Here is a 20,010-nt window from a genome sequence, read left to right as displayed (position 1 = left end):
GAGGGCCCCGATATGAAACAGGAGGGCCCCTTCTGGGCATAGTTCCCTAGGCTCCGATTTTCCTCTAATATTTAAGGGTTGGAAGAACCCCGCATCATCCGACCTCTCTGGAGTTGTATTCAAAGAAGAATATCCCGACTCGAGGAGCCTCCAGTGTCGGATAACTTTCATTGATTCGTAAATAGTTGGTCCATAGTACAATATACAAATCTCCATTCAAATGGTTAATACAGCAATTTGAGTGTGTCTATAATTACATGGCGTGATAAGCAGCAAATGCAGTCAACAACAAAAAGAGCCTTGAAACAATACCCATTTGAATGGACTGGATGGATACCCCTCCTACTGTTGGTTATACCTATCTCTGTTACTCCACTGAGCAGCAATGGCAATGGTTGCCACTCCCAACTTAAGTTCTTGCCTGCAACAGCTTCCTTAAGTGCTATAATGGATGGATCACTCTATGGATCTACTGCTGCTCGTGGTCGGGTAATATTCGTTGCTTCCAAAGCGAACGACCGTGCGAGGCTCTCATCAAATGACAGTGCCAGGAGATCAAGGATTGAATTAAAGAAGATTGTTCATTCACAAATCGAAACTTCTAATTTGCGACGTTAGTTTCGAATAAACATCTTTTATGTTTCTGTTCTCACATGGAAGGACGGGCCCGACAACTCGCCCAAGATTTGCAGCTAAACAAAAGTGAGAGCCATATCAGTATCACAGAAGTAGTTGAGCATGGAAAAACTAAGATGGTATCAAAGAGAAATAAGTTCATACCAACAGGCACTTTAGGTGGAGGATGAGCCTTTGATGGATTCCCAAATCTTCTATCAGGTAATCCCACGCTATTATTACAGGCTTTGGGATTTCGTCGAACGGGCTCACGGTCGGGTGAAACCAAATTTGTGCAAACGGTGGACCTAAGTACGGTTGGAAAATTATTGAGTTTGTAAGAACACGACCCGACATTCAAACACCTACCTAACTATATGTTATAGTAATAATATGGACTCCTTGGCCATGACATTATACGACACAATCACGAAAAGACTACACACACACTCCCGAGCGTGATTAAGAGGCATGGAAAAAACGTCATACCGTGGGAGGGAGAAGTGTTTCCGTTCTAGAGGCAAAACAGGTGCGCTTTTACCGTCGTTCTCCTTGTGGTAGGTGAATTGGCTTTTAAAATGACCTGTAAAGCTGAAAACAATAGGAGACTGTCACATTACGAACACTACAAAATCAGCTAAAAAAAGAAAGAGCTCGACAACGTAAACGAATATGTAGTCGAACCTGGGATAGAGGAGCTTTGTAGTATCAGTTCCATTCAAATAATCATCACGAATTTGAGGATGATATTCTAATATTTCTCGGTATAACAATTCCCTTACATCATCTTTTGTTAATTTTCGTCTCTCAAACTCGAATTCCGATCTCGAGATAGGCTGACAAGAAGGCTCTCTTTCAACTTTGGCTAGGCCCTTAAAGTAAGGATCAGCAAGAGCCTGTCAACATATAAAGGAGGAGAGTGATTTCTCTGAACACAACTTCATAATCCCCAGATTCACATCTGTGGAACAACAACAAGAATATAGAACTTTTACCTCCACGGCCGATGGTCGATCCTTCGGATCAAATGCTAATAGCCTTTGCAGTAAGCGAACGGCTGCCGGATCCAAATTCGGAAATCTTTGTGAAAATGGCACTGCAGATTTCCTTCTCATTTCTGACAGATATCTCCTAGCCTTTTCATTCCGAACCTAAACAGTATCGATTGATCAATAAACAAAGAGGGGATGGAAGAACGGATGAGGAGAGATAAAAACGCAAGCAAGACATACTCCTGCAATGGTTTCCGATGAGGGAGTCCCGAGAAGATCAGTAATCAAGTCCAATTGATGGGCAACGCTTTTACCCGGAAACAGTGGCTTCCCCAACAAAACCTCAGCAAATATGCAGCCGACACTCCAAATATCGATCGCAGGAGTATACTATAAACAGGATAAGATAACGAACATAAGAAAACAAAAAAAGAAGTAACCGAACAAAAACTTCAGAAAAACAGGTGTAACCTGATACAGTTACCTGAATGACAGATATTTCAACTTCCAGGACAGTTCAACAGTCCCCCCTGAACAAGAATTATTATAATCTATGCATTATTGTTTCCTATAAAGCACTATATACATTACATACATTTTATATATGGTCAAAACGAACGTAATTCGAACTGAACCATGGCCATTTCATCCCCCGCCCCCCTTTTCGTAGTCTTTCCTTGGTGTGCTGATGGTGGCCGGGGGGTGGGGGCATTATTTACTTATAACATTGAGAGAATCAATAACGTAGAAAGAATCCGAAATAAACAAGCCCACAGTTATGTCGAGCAATTATAGTTTGCTGCCTACCTTGGAAGAGAATGATCCACACAACTCCGGAGCTCGGTACCATCTAGTGGCGACGTAGTCCTGCAAAACAGCATCAATTAGAAACACTGATTAACAAGTTAATAGTTTACGAGTAGTGAAATGAAGAACATACTGTCCAAAATACAGTGGTTGGAGTGTCACTGAAAGCAACTCTTGCAAGCCCGAAATCGCAAATTTTAAGCTTGCAATTGGCATTTGCCAGTATATTCTTCGGCTTCAGGTCTCTATGATACACATTCGCTGCAAACACGACCTTTACTATAAGCACCACAACCAGATGAAACAAAAGTGGGGAGTACATGTAATGTATCGACAAAAGAAACAACGGACCTGTATGCATGAATTTCAAAGCACGTAGCATTTGGTAGAGAAAGAATTGATGATGTTCACGGGTCAAGTCGTCGTTTGCTTTAATAACTTGATGAAGATCAGATTCCATAAGCTCACAAACCACATAAATGTCCTTAAATTCCTTTTTAGAAGGTGGTAGCATAATATGCTTGATGTCGACGATATCAGGATGCCGTAACAATCTAAGCAACTTAACTTCACGAAGGATTCGAATAGCATCCGATGCGTGATAAAAAATATCATGAATTCTCTTTATTGCAACTTTCTCTCTAGTATGCATGTCAATAGCAGAACAAACAACTCCGTAACTTCCCCTTCCAATAACTTCAAGAACCTTATACCTATTAGCATCCCCATATTCAGTAAAAAACTTGATTTCTTTGGCCTCCTACATATCAAATGAATTATGTTAACATCATCAGAGATAGAACACAAAGCTCGACTATTGTCATGCAAATATTTAACTTCTGAGATCCCGTAACGGTGGGGGAGGAGAACAAAACATTCTTTATAAAGGTTGTGGAAACCTCTCCCTACCAGATGCGTTTTAGAAACCTTGAGGGGAAACCCGAAAGGAAAAGCCCAAAGAGGACAATATCTACTAGCAGTGGATTTGGGCCATTACAAATGGCATCAGAGCCAAACACCGGGTGATGTGTCAGCGAGGAGGTTGAACCCTAAAGAGGGGTGGATACGAAGGTGGGTTGGATTGGGGGGTCCCACATCGATTGGAGAAGAGAACAAGTGCCAACGAGGAAGTTGGGCCCCAAAGAAGGGGGTGGATTGTGATATCTATCCCACGTCGGTTGGGGAGGAGAACGAAACATTCTTTATAAGGGGTGTAGAAGTCTCTCCCTAGCATACGCGTTATAAAAACCTTGAGGGGAAGTTCGAAAGGGAAAGCCTAAAGAGGACAATATCTACTAACGGTAGGTTTGGACCGTTACAAATGGTATCAAAGCCAAACACCGGGTGATGTGTCAGCAAAGAGGTTGAACCCTAAAGAGGGGTGGATACTAAGGTGGGTTGGATTGGGGGGTCCCACGTCGATTGGAGAAGGGAACAAGTGTCAACAAGGAAGCTGGGCCCCAAAGAAGGGGGTGGATTGTGATATCTATCCCACATCGGTTGGGGAGGAGATCGAAACATTCTTTATAAGGGGTGTGGAAGCCTCTCCCTAGCATACGCGTTACAAAAACCTCGAAGGAAGTTCGAAAGGAAAAGCCCAAAGAGGACAATATCGACTAACGGTGATCTAAGGCCGTTACACGTGTACAAAAGCCAATCCAATACTAAGTAAGATGTACCAAAAATGAAAAATTGCTAATAGAACAGTAAGATCAAANTCTGTACCAAAAATGAAAAATTGCTAATAGAACAGTAAGATCAAAGACAGAGTAACTCTTAGAACAACCTACGAATCCGAAAGGAACTTACAATAAGAAACTCATCTCAAACACAACAAGCCAACTTTCAATCATCAAAGATCCTTCTAAATCATCCCTACTCATGTGTATCAACTACAAAATACCAAATACCAAATCCAAAGCCACTTCCCTTTACCTTAATCCCTGACTCCTGCAAGAACAACAGACATTTGGACAATATAAAGCCCTACAGAGACAACTGAGCACTACAAAGAAACCGATTGAGAGAGGAGGATGAACAGATTCTATCCAAACGTGTAGTATAACCCTAAGATGAAGAAGTATGAACTGGTTCAACCAATACACGAAATCTAATCCAAAAACAGATTAGCTCAATCAACACCAGGACTACAAGATTCAAACCGTTCCTTGTTCATTATCTACAAATCATCTCAAACAACCAAAACAGTACACAAAACAAAAGAAACATTAAGGTACCTTCTTCGGATGATCTTGCGGCATCTTCCTCTTCCTCCTCGCTCTTATTTCACTTCTTAAATCTTCAGAAGAAACTCACACACATTCGCCAAACAAAAAAAAACAGCGATCAGTGAGAAGTTCAAGATCGATCTCAAAAACCCACAAACCACAACCAAAAACCCCCGATCGAAAACCCACTGAATCCTCAAATTCCCACCCAACAAAACAATAACCAGTAACTCAGAAGAAGCTTCGTACCCCTCGAAAGTGGGCTGATTAAAAAAACAAACCCAGCAGGATGAGAGGTGAAACGCCGACGAAGATCGGAGTTCTAGAGAGAGAGAGAGAAATCAGAAATGAAATCAAAAGGCGCGTGGAATATATATATACATATATGGAAAATTTGTGGGGAATTTTAATTGGAGTGGTGCGTGGTTCCTTCCTAATCCACACTCGCAAATTCCTTCCTTCTTTCTACACTGTAATTTTCAATTCATATTCCGAAATGGCTAAATTATTCCTGAATTATTCCAAATGTGTATGGATTTAATCTTATCCTGTTCTTGAAAGTTTTAATTTCATCCTAATCCTCTTCCGTTTCGAAAGCTTTAATCATTTATTACAGAATTGAAGAATCTTCATTAAAATGTCCGAAAAAACTTTAAGGATAATGTCGAAAGCCAAAATTGGCGTGTATTAATTAAGTTAATTTGCATAAATTATCTGATTATAATCCGTTTTCAAAATTTTAATTGTTACAGAATTTGCTAACGAAGGGTCTTCTTCATAATAAATTATAAATTTTGTATTATTTTGTGTAACTAGCATTGATCCAACCCGTTGAACACGGTAGCTCGTTGCTGAGACGAACTGTTCTTATGAGATGGGCGATTACGATATTTATAGCCACATCGAATGGATGATGACATTTGCACTCTTAGATCGTATTACTACAACGGATAAAGCAGGTATCCATCCTTTATCGGGGGAGACCGATTCATTAATTCCTTCAAAAATACTAGAATGTTTGAATAGTTTCAACTCGACGTCATATGAGCTTTTAACAAAAACATCTTGTTCGTGGCTTCTACTATAGTCCAACGAACAGTTATTCTATTGTTCATAATGTGAGATCCCAAATCGGTTGGAGAAAAAACAAAGTATTTCTTATAAATGTACGAAAAATTCTTCCTAACAGACACGTCTCAAAAACCGCGACGCTAACGGTAATACATAACGGGCTAAAGCGAACAATATCTGCTAACGGTGGGTTTGAACTGTTTAAAAACAGTATTAGAGTCAAACACCAGACACTGTACTAGAGAGAACTCTGGACTTCCAAGGAGTGTGGACTGTGAGATCTCACATCGATGGTAGGTGGAAACGAAACATTCCTTATAAAGGCGTGAAACCTCTCCCTACTAGGCGCGTTTTAAAAACCGTTAACTGACAGTGGGTTTAAGCTGTTACACATAGTTTGATTAGTCCCGTGGCGTCGCGTCGGGATGACTAATATTACAAATGAATAAAATACGCAATGAAATGTTTTTAATTATTTATAATTTTATGGTTCCAACAATTCCATACCGAAAAAAAACAATAAATTTATTAGATTAAAAAACACCATTCCCAAAAACAGAAAAAATAAATTAAATTAAATTAAATAAAGGACGGTGTTTTCGAATACGACAGAATTTAATAAAATAAAGACATATAATTCTAATTTAATTAGTGAATATGATGACGTGGAAAATAATAACTTTATTTTTTTTTGCGAATAAAAATAGTCATCAAATAAACAATTTAAATAAAATTTAAATTGAATTTAGTAATTTTTCAACAGCCCTACAAATGGAATATCTTTATCAAAAGATGGAATATTCGAGAATCATTTTAATCACATTAATTTTTTAAAAAATGTTTTTAAATTGATTAATATTTTTTTAAAAATTACTACAAAATATTAAAAATAAAAGATGAATATAAATATTAGATTCTATGCTTCCATATACAAACCTTTCTTTATTTGTCTTTTAGAAATTTATTTATTTTTAAAAAATTAATAATTCATGGCAAGCATTAATAATGGTGTGGGCATAAATTAAAGGCCATGTATTTTCATGTGGTTCCTAAGCTCCTAATATTTTGGTTTATTATACAAATAGTTAGGCAACTATTTTTATTATTTGTTCAAGCCATTTATTTTTTTTAAATAATAATAATAAAATTAAGTTTTTTTTTAAAGGTCGATGATTTGATCTTTCCTATGTAATTATTAAAACTAATAAATATTTAAATAAAGCCCGTTGAAGTACTATGAGATCGAGATCAAGGTGTAAAATTTTCGCCAATGTTGGTGCGTCTTGAGTCGTCGTGATAAGGGTTGGATGGCTAGAGAAACGGGAAGGATTTGCAAGTGGAGTTGGAAGCAATTGTGCTACTTTTGAAGCGACTATCTTAGTCGTGGGAACGGCCTCACCTAAAGCACGTGGTTTGAGGTCGATGATTTATTTCCTACTATTGCTGAAATAAATAAATAAAAAATCAAAAAAATTAATCTACTACCATCCAAATTCGATCCTATTTAAAAAATTGATGTTACAACCTCTGTGAGCCTCAACTTTAGAAAAAGCATGAATCATTGCAATATTGTTTAAATGATAATGGATAGAAAGATATACATTGGTTGAGAGAAAGAACGATCGAAGAGAAGTTAGATAGATATTCATCGATTTCTATCATTTTTTTGTTAAGTGATACGAGATTTCATCTCGATGAAGCTTTGACATTCTGTGGATTTAATATGTTATTAATGAATGGGCGGTTGGGTTGGTGAAAGATAGATGAGATATCCAATGTGTGAGAAAAGAACTTTGTCGAAGGGCGAGGGAAAGAATGTGATGATTTAGGGTTTAGGATCAAACGGAATGCATCCCGTTTGGAAAAGAATGTGATGGTGTAATAGTCTAAACCCACCGCTAGCAGATATTGTCCTATTTGGGCTTTCCCTTCTGGAATTCCCCTCAAGATTTTTAAAATACGTATGCTAGAGAGAGGTCTCCACACCTTTATAAAGAATGTTTCGTTCCCCTCTCCAACAAATGTGGGATCTCACATCAATTGGGCACTGGGCGGTGTGCTAGCGAGGATGTTGGGCCCCAAAGAAGGGTGGATTGTGAGATCCCACATCAATTGGAGAGGGGACGAATGCCAGCGAGGACGTTAGGCCCTTAACAGACACGTTTTAGAAATCTTGAGAGGAATCACGAAAAGAAGAAGAAAAAAAAAATCTGATAGCGGTAGGCTTAGACTATGACAGATAGTTTAGAGCGAAACAGAATGCATCCCGAGAAAGAATGTGATAGTTTAAACGAAGAAATAAAAAATTTCAAAATTATGTTTGTTACGTTATCAAATTATTCCAAGAAAAATAACTAACTCCCGTATAAGGACAAGTGTAGGCTTTTGAAGTTGGGTGTACGAAAGTTCCATGGAGTTGGGGGTAAGGATAGATTTTTTAAAACCAAATGGATGAAGTGTTAAATTAAAAGAGTTAGGGCAAAAGATGGTGAAGCAACCCAACACAACCTCTGAAAATTATGCAGTCAACATGCAGCTCACCAGAAATTAACTCCCCCAATATCCTTTTTTCCCTTTGTGTTTGTTTCTTTTATGTCGGCTTAAATACGTTAAACGAAGCTATAACAGCTCAAACCTACCGTTAGCAAATATTGTCCTCTTTGGACTTTCTCTTTTAAGCTTCCCCTCAAGTTTTTAAAACGTGTCTGCTAGAGAGAAGTTTTCACACCCTTGTAAACAACGTTTTGTTCTCCTCCCCAACCAATGTGGGATTTCGGGCTTCCCCTGAAGGTTTTTAGAACGCGTCTACTAGTAAGAAGTTTCTACGCCCTTATAAACAATGTTTTGTTCTCTTCTCCAATTGATGTGAGATCTCACACTCGAAAATTTATCGACTCGTAGAGTCTTTTAACTTCCCTTTCATGCATACGAGGATCAGAATTGTTGTCCGACTCGGTTGTAGCCTCGAAGATAATCTCTCTTATTGTCTCTCTAATTTTCTAACCTCATGGCGGCCATGGGCAGGTCAAATCTTGATGTTCAAAAGTTGCCTAAGCTTATGAGTGGAGATATCTATGTTTTCTCCTCTTGCCTTCCCATATATAACTTCCCACAGAATTCATAAGTTTGGTGGGTTAGTTCATCTCCTTATTAGCATTCTTAGAATCAAACCCTCTCTCTCTCTCTCTTTCTACACCTTTATCTCTCTTTCACTGTTCTTTGCCTGTGTTCTTCATGGACTTGCCAATGAAGAGGCCTATTTCAGGTGATCGGAGAACCCAGTACAGAATAGAAGCTAGAAATCTTTGTTACAAAATAAGTGAAAGTTTTGATGGGTTGAATTGGTTCTGTGGTGGAGGCAGCTCAAAGAGAGTTCCAAAGTTCATCTTAAAGAATGTGAACTGTGAGGCAAGAGCAGGGGAGATTACTGCCATTGCTGGTCCTAGTGGGGCTGGCAAAACAACATTGCTAGAGATTCTTGGAGGGAACATACCTTTAAAGAAGATTTCAGGTCAAGTGCTTGTTAATGATCAGCATATGATTGAGAAAACGTTTCCAAGAATCTCGGGATACGTCACGCAGGACGATGCGCTTTTTCCTTTCCTCACAGTTGAAGAAACACTCATGTATAGTGCTCTGTTGAGGCTTGGTGGTGGGAGAAAAGAGGCTGAATCTAGAGTGAGGAAGCTAATGAAGGACCTTGGATTGGAACACGTAGCAGCGTCGAGAGTTGGAGATGGATCGAACCGAGGCATTTCAGGAGGCGAAATGCGTCGAGTTTCGATTGGAGTTGAATTGGTTCATGATCCAGCTGTGATTTTCATTGATGAACCTACTTCAGGGTTGGATTCTGTCTCGGCAGTTCATGTTATGTCAGTGCTTAGAAGAATGGTCATTAGCCAAGGTAAGACTGTTCTTATAACCATCCATCAACCCGGTTTTCGAATCATGGAACTCTTTGATCGTCTGATTCTTCTGTCGAGTGGAGTTGTGATGCATAATGGACCATTGGGTCATCTTGAGGAGAAGCTTAAGCTTGCTACTCATCAGATCCCTCACCATGTCAATGTTCTTGAATTCGCCATTGACGTGGTGGATAGCTTGGCTATGCATACTTCAGAAACTTTCAACAAACTCCATTACCAACAAAACCGGGTTGAGAATCAGACAATAAGAGCTCGACACATCGATACGAAGGACGAAGAATCCATTTCGTTCCAGAATTCTCGATCCACGGAAGTCGTAATACTAGGACAAAGGTTTTTCAGAAACACGTTTAGGACCAAACAACTCTTTGCTACAAGAGTCATTCAAGCCTTGGTGGCTGGATTAGTACTTGGGACCATATTCTTCAAGACCGGGAATAACAACGACAAAACTACGTTGCAAACCCGGCTCGGGTTCTTCGCCTTTAGTCTCACGTTCTTGCTGTCTTCAACGACAGAAGGCCTTCCAATCTTCTTGAGGGAGAGAATGATCCTAATGAGAGAGACATCAAGAGGTGCTTACAGAGTATCTTCCTATGTTCTAGCAAACACATTCATATTTCTCCCATTCCTTCTGATGGTCTCTCTACTCTTCGCAGCCAGTGTTTACTGGTTGGTTGGTTTGAAAAACGACATTTTCGGGTTCTTTTACTTCTCTCTAATCGTTTGGATGGTCGTTCTAATGTCGAATTCTTTCGTAGCATGTTTCAGTGCTCTTGTCCCAAATTTCATTACAGGAAACTCAGTAATATCAGGGCTAATGGGGTGTTTCTTTCTGTTTTCTGGTTACTTTATATCAAAGAAGAACATCCCCAAGTACTGGATTTTCATGCACTATTTGAGTCTTTTCAAGTACCCATTTGAGTGTTTCTTGATAAATGAGTATGGAGGAGATCCAGGGAAGGGAAGATGCATAGAGTCCAAACAAGGAGTATGTACAACATATGGAAAAGTGTTCTTAAGACAACAAGATATAAAAGAGTCACACAAATGGAGCAATTTGGCAGTAATGTTGGGATTCATTGTTGGGTACAGGATCCTGTCTTTTGTGATCTTGTGGTACAGATGTAACAGAACCAGAAGCTAGATTCATAGCCAGGGATATGGGTAGATATCTGTATGTTTGTAGTTTTCTTTCTCATTTCATTCAAATTTATTATCTTCTTTGTTCAAATTTGTTGGATTATAGAATGTTAAATCCTTTAAAGAAGTAATAAGATTCACAAGTTCATCATTTTTCGTACAGTAAGTTTGATCAAAGCACATTCCATGATGATCCTATTTATCTTGATAGTGAGGAAGTTCTCTGTTCATCTTTTAAGAGATCATTCAATTTGAAACATAAACATGGGTGCTTGTCAGAACATGTAACGGCTCAAGCTCAGTGCTAGCAGATATTGTCCTCTTTGGACTTTCCGTTATAGGCTTTAAAATGCGTTTGCTAGGAAGAGGTTTCCATATCCTTATAAAGAATGTTTAGTTCTCCTCCCCAACCTATGTGGAATCTCACAATTATCTACTAGCGGTAGACTTAGGCCGTTACAAATAGTATCAGAGTTAGACACCGTGTGATGTGCCAGCGATGAGGTTGAACCCCAAAAGGGGTGGATTGGGGGGTTCCACATCGATTGAAGAGAGGAACGAGTGCTAGCAAGGACGTTGGGCCCCGAAGGGAAATGTTTTCTCCTATTTTTGGAATCCCCCCATTCGAGACCAAGCGTCCTTGCAGGCACACTGCCTCATGTACACCACCTTCCGGGGCTCAGCCTCCTCGCTGACACATCATCTAGTGTCTAGCTTTGATACAATTTGTAACGACCTAAGGTTGCCGCTAGCAGATATTGTCCTCTTTCAGTTTTCTCTTTTGAGTTTCTTCTAAAAGTTTTGAAAGGTATCAGCTAGGGCAGAGGTTTCTACCATGGGATCTCACAATAACTCTAAACCATTACAGAAAACTCAAGAGCACAACCTTGAAAATTCAGACTAACGGCGAACAACAATAATATAAGGAAAATCATTCAAAACCATGGATATTCCAACGCGATTCTCATCCAAGTGAAACAAGAACTTCAACAACTGAACTTACCTCGACCGCAACAAGTCGCCGGCAGTTCTTCCCCGAGGGAGAGCTTTAAGAAATTGCCTCCTCGCTCACGGAAAGCAGGATTACTAGTTTTCTCAGCCGCCAAACGCGAAAGAGAAGCAAACGGCAACGCAAACAGAATCCATCTGCATTCAATTGAATCAACAAACAGACGTAGAATTTTCAACCACAATCGCCGAAATAGAGAGAGATTACAGTTCAGAATTTGCGAGGGGGAATTCCCCGGTTCTAAGATGAACAGCGGTTTTGAAAGAACCGGAATAGAACCAAGCAAGAACCCACTTGTTTTTTTATTTTTCATATTTGTTTTTCTATTTTCAATTTTAATAAACAAAATTTATAGTTTATTTATTATTAAGACGTTGGATTCATTTTTAAATAATTAATCAAATAAAAAAAAATTACTTCTCGTATTACGAAACCCAAAAATCTATGTGAAAAAAAAAAAAAACAAAACTCAAAACATGATGAAATGACAATTTTACCCTCGACTTTAAAGCTTCTCCTTTGTATTAATTTAAGATAATTTGATATATTATAATCATTTTGTAATTAAATTTTGTAAAATATGATTAGATTTTGTTGACATATATTGGTTGGTTTTATGTGTCACGTGTCAAGTGGCATATTAATACGTCCAAATATATTAATAAAACATATTTTAATGGCTTGTGTTTTTTTTATTAATAGATTAAGAATAAAATAAAAATTTTAAAATATAGACAGTCCAATCGAAATCTGTCTATAGAGATCATTAAAAAAGTAGATAATTTTGTGTGTCAGACCAATGTTACCAAATATAATTTGGTATCCAAAATAAAATAATTATATGAAATTTATTTTGTAATAATTTTATCTTTTTAACACTTAATTATTTGAATAATAATTATAATTTTAGAGAATGTTTGGGTCAATTTCATGTTGACCATCTAATTTTCCATGTGAATTAGACATAAAATTGGTATGATGAGACATAAGGAATCAAATATCAGTATTATTCGTATAATGTCAGACTTTATGTAGGTATATTATTTTGGCTATATTAATAAAAATATTCATAAATTTATTTTTATCTTAAAAATGTTTTAAATTAGTATTAAGCTTAAAAAGGGGTTTTGAGATTTTTTAATATTCGAAGGTAAAGATTATTTTTTAAATACTTTTAAAAATTAGACGGGTAATGATGTTTTTTAAATAAAGTATTAATAATTTTTTTTTAATTTAAAGCTATTAGTCTTAAATAATTTGGATAATTATTTATTGAATAATTTTTAAAAATTAAGAAGCCTTTATATTAGGCTCCTCCAAAGTGGTTTATAATAAATAATGATAATCATTTTGAAATAGTGGCGGAGATAGGAATGGAAATAATTTTTATTCAAAGTTGGACTAATTAAAAGATTAAAGAGAAAATTGGAATGATTTTTATATTTATAGATAATATACTATTTTGATATTTTTAATTAAACAATAATAGAGCAAAACGTGCAAGAATCAATGATTATATTTTATGTATTGATTTTATTTTTCCAATCTTAGCTAAGAAGCAATAGCTCTAATTTACAAATATTTAAAGTTTTGATGTATAATTGAAATCGATATAATACTAATTTATCATCCTAATAAAGGATGAAGTTGCCCGATCTTATTACAAAATTACACTTGAGAAAAGAAAAATACACACGTAAACATGAACATGTGAACATGAACATGAATCATTTAAAACACACAAATGTTCAGAAATTACATAGCAATAGAAGCTTAAAAAAGCTTAGAACCCTAATTTTGTTCATCATTTGTCTACTTATTGGGTGTTTTGATGAAGCCCAAATGAGTGGAATTGGCCACTTTTATCAGAGTTTTAAGCTCATTTGCAACCCAACAAAGCGACCCTTTGGTTTGGTAAAAATATCCCAAACATTTGCAATCCAAATTGCACTTCTTCTCACACTCCTTCTGTCCCATTGGCCCTTCCCCTTTGTTGTACTTTGTCAAGAAATGATCCACACCGACTAGTTTATAGTAATGGAAGCTTTTGGGATCGCAGGAACTTACCTTCTTTGGCGCGCAGCTCTTGCTCCATCCCGCCAGTCCGTTCTCTGTTGGACAGGCTACGCACTGGTTGTCCTCGCACAACCCGAACTGTCCGCACCGCTCTGGCCATTGGCATTCGTTCTCCCAAGTTGAATCCCTATCGAAGAGTGTGAACGAAATCTCCGACGGGCCCCAATCGACTTTGTCGTTGTATGTGATCAGGCGGAGGTTGCCGTCGATTCCTAATCGGAGGAATGTTAGTGTGCTGTTGTACTTCGGCCGGGTTAGAATTGGACCGCCGCTCTCAGTCGAGCCGGTGACTTCGTAGTTCAGTGTTAATTCGGTGGCGAATCCTTGATCTGGATCTACGGCGGCGTTTAGTGTGATATTTGCGAGAACGCCTTTCCGGACTGAGAGCATATCTGTGGATGAGTAGTACCGCATCGGTTTTGGAGAGTTAGGGCTTTTGTAGTACAGAGATAGGACTTTTCGTTCCATTACAAGGCTGTAAGGTCCATTAACGTTCATTTCCTCCGATGCACGGCTTACTAGCTTCATTGGCCCGCCGAGACGGAGCGATTGGCCGACTAGGAGTGTGTCCGTCGGCGAATCGAAGCTCTGCCAGAGGAATTTGCCATTGGAGTCGAACAACACCATGTTGCCACTCGGAAGCAATTCGAATCCAACAACGCCTTTGTTGGCTGTGTTCGATTGCCATACAACAGTACCGTCGGCTTCAGCGAGAACTAGGTTTCCGTTGGCGGAGAGAGAGAATGTAGCATTTTCGCGCACAGGACGGCCGCGATTGGCCTCCCAAACCCACCGTATCGCCGATTCGGAGCGACGAATCGAAATTCGAAGAGCGAGCGTGTAAGCGTTCGGCGTCGTGTTGTAGAAAGCTAACTGAAATGGAAATCTGAAGATGCTGAGAACTCTGTAGGTGCCGCCGTACTCGACGGCGAAATCACCGAACTCGCCTTCATTGACGAACTTGAAGGTCTCGTTAGCAGGCACGAGAGCAAGAGAGAAAGAAAAGAACAGGAAAAAGAAAGAGATCAGAAGAGGCGTCAACAATGGCGATCTCATTTTCAGAAACTCTGTTTTTCTGTAACCCGAAGAAAACTGGATGATGAGGAAATTGGTGAAGAAGATGATCTTATTTATAGGAGCTGACGAGGGTATTTATGTAATTTAAAATTACAATATTTCGAATTTATTTATTAATCAGCTTTTGGCTGCTTTTTAAATCCGCTGTACTGGAGTGCTGCTTGGTTGTACATTGATGGTTTTATTTATTTATTTTAATTTCTTTTTTTTTTTGGGAAACGTGCGCTTCTTTGAATATTGAAAAAAGTCATGGCTGGTTGGCTATATTTTAATTTCTATGTTGTACTAATAATAATGAGTTAAAAATTAAAAATACACTTAAAATGCTCATTTTTAAAAAATGTTTCACTTCCAAAAATAAAAAATTATATATACATTTACTTGACGGGTAGATCTCCCCACAATCAAGTGTCGACACAACACACTAATGAACCAGGTAGTCTTGCCTTCAACCCCCAACTGATTGACGGGCAGCTGTCTAACACTCTTGACACACTTGCAAGGTCTTCAATTAACTCTTGAATTCATTTTTCTTGACTGTCTTGCCTGACTAGACACACAAAGCTGTGTGGCTGCTCTGATACCAATTATCACGGTCCTACATTCTTGACACGCTCACGACTAGGTTTAAGGGGAATTAAGCCCTTTTTCGCCCCGGCTTTGTGGCTTCATCGAACCTTAAGTAAGGACAGGAATGAGAAATATTATATTGTCCCCGACCTCGTTTGTCTAATACAAAAAATCTCTCCATTCACTCTTCAATATAAGTCTAAATGAATAATCCTCGCTTCATTTAATACGATCCCAACGTCGTAGGTTAAATGAACATCTCTAAATTTATGTTCGGGAATCCCTCAAAAAATTTCACATCTAAATAAAGAAGCAAACAAGGAATTAAAATGGTGGGCATGGTCCGTTGTCTGATCAAATTATTGTATAATTAATTAATTAAAAAATGACAGCTGGTATTTCAGATTTGACTCGTGGCCCTGTCACAATATCAAATTTTGACTTTATCTAAATCTTATATTATATGCTTTACGTAATTTTTATAATTTTTTAATACCCAACGGAATTCTCTTCTAAAATTGGATAACTAGACCTCTTCAAACTTCTAAAGCTTCACGTAATTTTCATAATTTATTTATTATTTTTATTTAGATATGATATTATTTTATAGTCAAAAAACATTAATAAAAAGTAATTTAAAATAGAAAAATGATATTTGAAGGACAAGACCAATATTTTAATATGGGTCCCGCTGATTTCGTAACATTCCAACCTTAATATGGAGAGGTTTTCACTCCCTAATAATAAATGTTTGGTTTCTCTCTCTTTGATCACGTGAGATCTCACAATTCACTCTCTTTTCGGGCATAACGTTCTTACTCGTGGGATCTCACAATCCACTCTCTTTTCGGGCCTAACGTTCTTACTCGTGGGATCTCACAATCCACTCTCTTCTGATGTCAGTGTCCTTGCTCGTGGGATCTCACAATCCACTCCCTCTTGGGGTTATCCTTACTCGTGGGATCTCACAATCCACTCCCTTTTGGGGTCGTCCTTGCTTGTGGGATCTCACAATCCACTCTATTTTGGGCCTCAACGTCCTTGCTCATGGGATCTCACAATCTACTCATTTTTGGAGCCCGCGTCGTCTCTGTGGGATCTCACAATCCACTCCCTTTTGAGGCCAGCGTTCTCACTAGCACATTACTCGTTGTTTGACTCTGATACCATTTGTGTAACAACTCAAGCTCACCGCTAACAAATATTGTTTACTTAATCCAATTTGTATGTTAGTCTCACGGTTTTAAAACGATTTTCACACCCTTATAAAAAAATATTTGATTTCTCTCTCTATCGTGGGAGTTCTGTAATTAAAAAATGTCAGTTAATTTTTAATTTAACATTAAAATTTAGATGGAATTTGAATATCCGCGTTAAATGTTTTAAATTTCTCACCAGTCAAAATGAATATGAAATAAATGCCCTTGACTCAGTCTCTATTGGCTGGAGAGCTCACACCGAAATTCATTGCCATCGAACCGTTCATCTCCAAGGCGGCTATTGATCGACGGCTGAAATACGAGAGGGATGGGAAGTGGTGTGCCGCCGTCGTAGTTCATCATTACGGTCCACATGAAACTAAGTGGACGTGTCAGTGAAGCCAACCCTATCAATTTGGATATTAATTATTTCGTTTAAATATTGCATTTGTGGATTTTTTTTTTTTTAATAAAAAAACAAAAAAAATACCCTTTAAACTTCTAATATCAAATATATCCTTAAATTTAAATGAAGGGTCAAATATATGAATTTAAGTAATTTTATTAATATCGTTTTACTTTTTTAAAAAACTAAAAATATTGTTACAATTAACTATAGTCGCATTACACAATTTATTTCTTAGCTAAGAAGCAATAGCTCTAATTTACAAATATGTAAGGTTTTGATGTATAATTGAAATCGATCTAATACTAATTTATCATCCTAATCAAGAATGAAACTTCGATCTTATTACAAAATTACACTTGAGAAAAGAAAAATACACACATAAACATGAACATGAACATTTTAAAACACACAGATGTTCAGAAATTACATAGCAATAGAAGCTTAAAAAAGCTTAGAACCCTAATTTTGTTCATCATTTTTCTACTTATTGGGTGTTTTGATGAAGCCCAAATGAGTGGAATTGGCCACTTTTATCAAAGTTTTAAGCTCATTTGCAACCCAACAAAGCGACCCTTTGGTTTGGTAAAAATATCCCAAACATTTGCAATCCAAATTGCACTTCTTCTCACACTCCTTCTGTCCCATTGGCCCTTCTCCTTTGTTGTACTTTGTCAAGAAATGATCCACGCCGACTAGTTTATAGTAATGGAAGCTTTTGGGATCACAGGAACTTACCTTCTTCGGCGCGCAGCTCTTGCTCCATCCCGCCAGTCCGTTCTCTGTTGGACAGGCTACGCACTGGTTGTCCTCGCACAACCCGAACTGTCCGCACCGCTCTGGCCATTGGCATTCGTTCTCCCAAGTTGAATCCCTATCGAAGAGTGTGAACGAAATCTCCGACGGGCCCCAATCGACTTTGTCGTTGTATGTGATCAGGCGGAGGTTTCCGTCGATTCCTAATCGGAGGAATGTTAGTGTGCTGTTGTACTTCGGCCGGGTTAGAATTGGACCGCCGCTCTCCATCGAGCCGGAGACTTCGTAATTCAGTGTTAGTTCGGTGGCGAATCCTTGATCTGGCTCAACGGCGGCGTTTAGTGTGATTTTTGAGAGAGTGCCTTTCTGGATTGTGAACCAATCTGAGGATGTGAAGTAACGCATCGGTTTTGGAGAGTTAGGGCTTTTGTAGTACAGAGATAGGGCTTTTCGTTCCATTACAAGGCTGTAAGGTCCATTGACGTTCATTACCTCCGATGCGCGGCTTACTAGCTTCGTTGGCCCGCCGAGACGGAGCGATTGGCCGACTAGGAGTGTGTCCGTCGGCGAATCGAAGCTCTGCCAGAGGAATTTGCCATTGGAGTCTAACAACACCATGTTGCCACTCGGAAGCAATTCGAATCCAACAACGCCTTTGTTGGCTGTGTTCGATTGCCATACAACAGTGCCGTCGGCTTCAGCGAGAACTAGGTTTCCGTTGGCGGAGAGAGAGAATGTAGCATTTTCGCGCACAGGACGGCCGCGATTGGCCTCCCAAACCCACCGTATCGCCGATTCGGAGCGACGAATCGAAATTCGAAGAGCGAGAGTGTAAGCGTTCGGCGTCGTGTTGTAGAAAGCTAACTGAAATGGAAATCTGAAGATGCTGAGAACTCTGTAGGTGCCGTCGTACTCGATGATGAACTCACCAAAGTCGCCTTCATTGACGAACTTGAAGGTCTCGTTAGCAGGCACGAGAGCAAGAGAGAAAGAAAAGAACAGGAAAAATAAAGAGATCAGAAGAGGCGTCAACAATGGCGATCTCATTTTCAGAAACTCTGTTTTTCTGTAACCCGAAGAAAACTGGATGATGAGGAAATTGGTGAAGAAGATGATCTAATTTATAGGAGCTGACGAGGGTATTTATGTAATTTACAATTACGATATTTTAAATTTATTTATTAATCAGCTTTTTGGAGTGCCTTTTAAATCCGCTGTACTGGAGTGCTGCTTGGTTGTATATTGATGCTTTTATTTATTTCTTTTTATTTCTTTTTTTTTGGGGGGAAACGTGGCTTTCTTTGAATATTAGAAAAGTCATGGCTGGTTGGCTATATTTTAATTTCTAATAAATTATTTATAAACATAAATACTAAACTTTTTTAAAAATGTTTCACTTCGAAAAAATAAAAATTATATATATATATATACACACGTATATATACTTACGGGTAGATCTCCCCACAATAAAGTGTCGACACACGACACTAATGAACTTCGGGTAGTCTTGGTTTCAACCCCCCACTAATTCTAATTCTGACCGTCAACTGTCCTGCCCACTTTAACACTCTTGACACACTTGGAAGGTCTTCAATCAATTCTTGGGTTCATTTCTCTTAACTAGACACACAAAGTGTGGTTTTGATACTAATTGTCACAATCCTACATTTTTTACCACGCGGCGTCATGATCTTGACACGCTCACGACCAAGTTTAAGGGGAATTAAGCCCCATTTTTCTGTCCCGGCTTTGTGGCTTTGTCGAACTTAAGCAAGGACAGGAACAAGAAATATTATCTTGTCCCCAACCCCGTTTGTCTAACACAAAAATCTCTCTTCATTCACTCTCCAATATAAGTCTAAATGAATAATTCTCCCTTCATTTAAGACGGCCCAACCTCGTATGTTAAATGAACATCTCTAAATTTATGTTCGCTGATCTCTGCAAAATTTTCTCATATGAGTGGAGATAAAACATCCGGACAAAACTCCTGTACAAAATGTGATACATATATACCCCCGAGATTTTATTCTAGTAACACGGATAGATAAGTCATTAAGCATTTGTTTAATTAATAATTAGGATAATAAAATAAGAGGATAATAATTATATAATTAACTCAATTGTCAATTATT

At 38.3% G+C, this 20,010-nt stretch overlaps 4 protein-coding genes across 4 annotated transcripts; 1 reads left to right on the top strand and 3 right to left on the bottom strand.

Moving 5' to 3' along the window:
- Positions 1-116: 116 nt before the first annotated feature.
- On the bottom strand, positions 117-5,000 carry LOC111810063 (mitogen-activated protein kinase 19-like). The gene is made up of 10 exons (XM_023696609.1): positions 4,652-5,000; positions 2,766-3,174; positions 2,548-2,675; positions 2,415-2,474; positions 1,848-1,997; positions 1,611-1,766; positions 1,300-1,511; positions 1,105-1,206; positions 781-923; positions 117-692 (listed from the first exon to the last, which is right to left on the bottom strand). The coding sequence occupies exons 1-10, from the start codon at positions 4,673-4,675 to the stop codon at positions 586-588; spliced, it is 1,491 nt and encodes a 496-aa protein (XP_023552377.1). The 5' UTR covers positions 4,676-5,000; the 3' UTR covers positions 117-585.
- A 3,781-nt stretch (positions 5,001-8,781) lies between these two features.
- Positions 8,782-10,858, top strand: LOC111809833 (ABC transporter G family member 10). The gene has a single exon (XM_023696269.1). It carries the CDS (start codon positions 8,948-8,950, stop codon positions 10,784-10,786), a length of 1,839 nt encoding a protein of 612 aa, XP_023552037.1. The 5' UTR covers positions 8,782-8,947; the 3' UTR covers positions 10,787-10,858.
- A 2,549-nt stretch (positions 10,859-13,407) lies between these two features.
- LOC111809650 (epidermis-specific secreted glycoprotein EP1-like) lies at positions 13,408-14,967 on the bottom strand. The gene has a single exon (XM_023696027.1). The coding sequence runs from the start codon at positions 14,921-14,923 to the stop codon at positions 13,604-13,606; it is 1,320 nt and encodes a 439-aa protein (XP_023551795.1). The 5' UTR covers positions 14,924-14,967; the 3' UTR covers positions 13,408-13,603.
- A 2,452-nt stretch (positions 14,968-17,419) lies between these two features.
- LOC111809708 (epidermis-specific secreted glycoprotein EP1-like) lies at positions 17,420-18,960 on the bottom strand. The gene has a single exon (XM_023696099.1). The coding sequence runs from the start codon at positions 18,920-18,922 to the stop codon at positions 17,603-17,605; it is 1,320 nt and encodes a 439-aa protein (XP_023551867.1). The 5' UTR covers positions 18,923-18,960; the 3' UTR covers positions 17,420-17,602.
- Between the last annotated feature and the right edge of the window lie 1,050 nt (positions 18,961-20,010).

This window comes from Cucurbita pepo, chromosome LG14 (assembly GCF_002806865.2).
Source record: "Cucurbita pepo subsp. pepo cultivar mu-cu-16 chromosome LG14, ASM280686v2, whole genome shotgun sequence".
In the NCBI taxonomy this organism is placed as follows: Eukaryota; Viridiplantae; Streptophyta; class Magnoliopsida; order Cucurbitales; family Cucurbitaceae; genus Cucurbita; species Cucurbita pepo.
The sequence above is the reverse complement of the archived record's forward strand: the minus strand, read 5'-3'. Positions and strand labels throughout refer to the sequence as shown.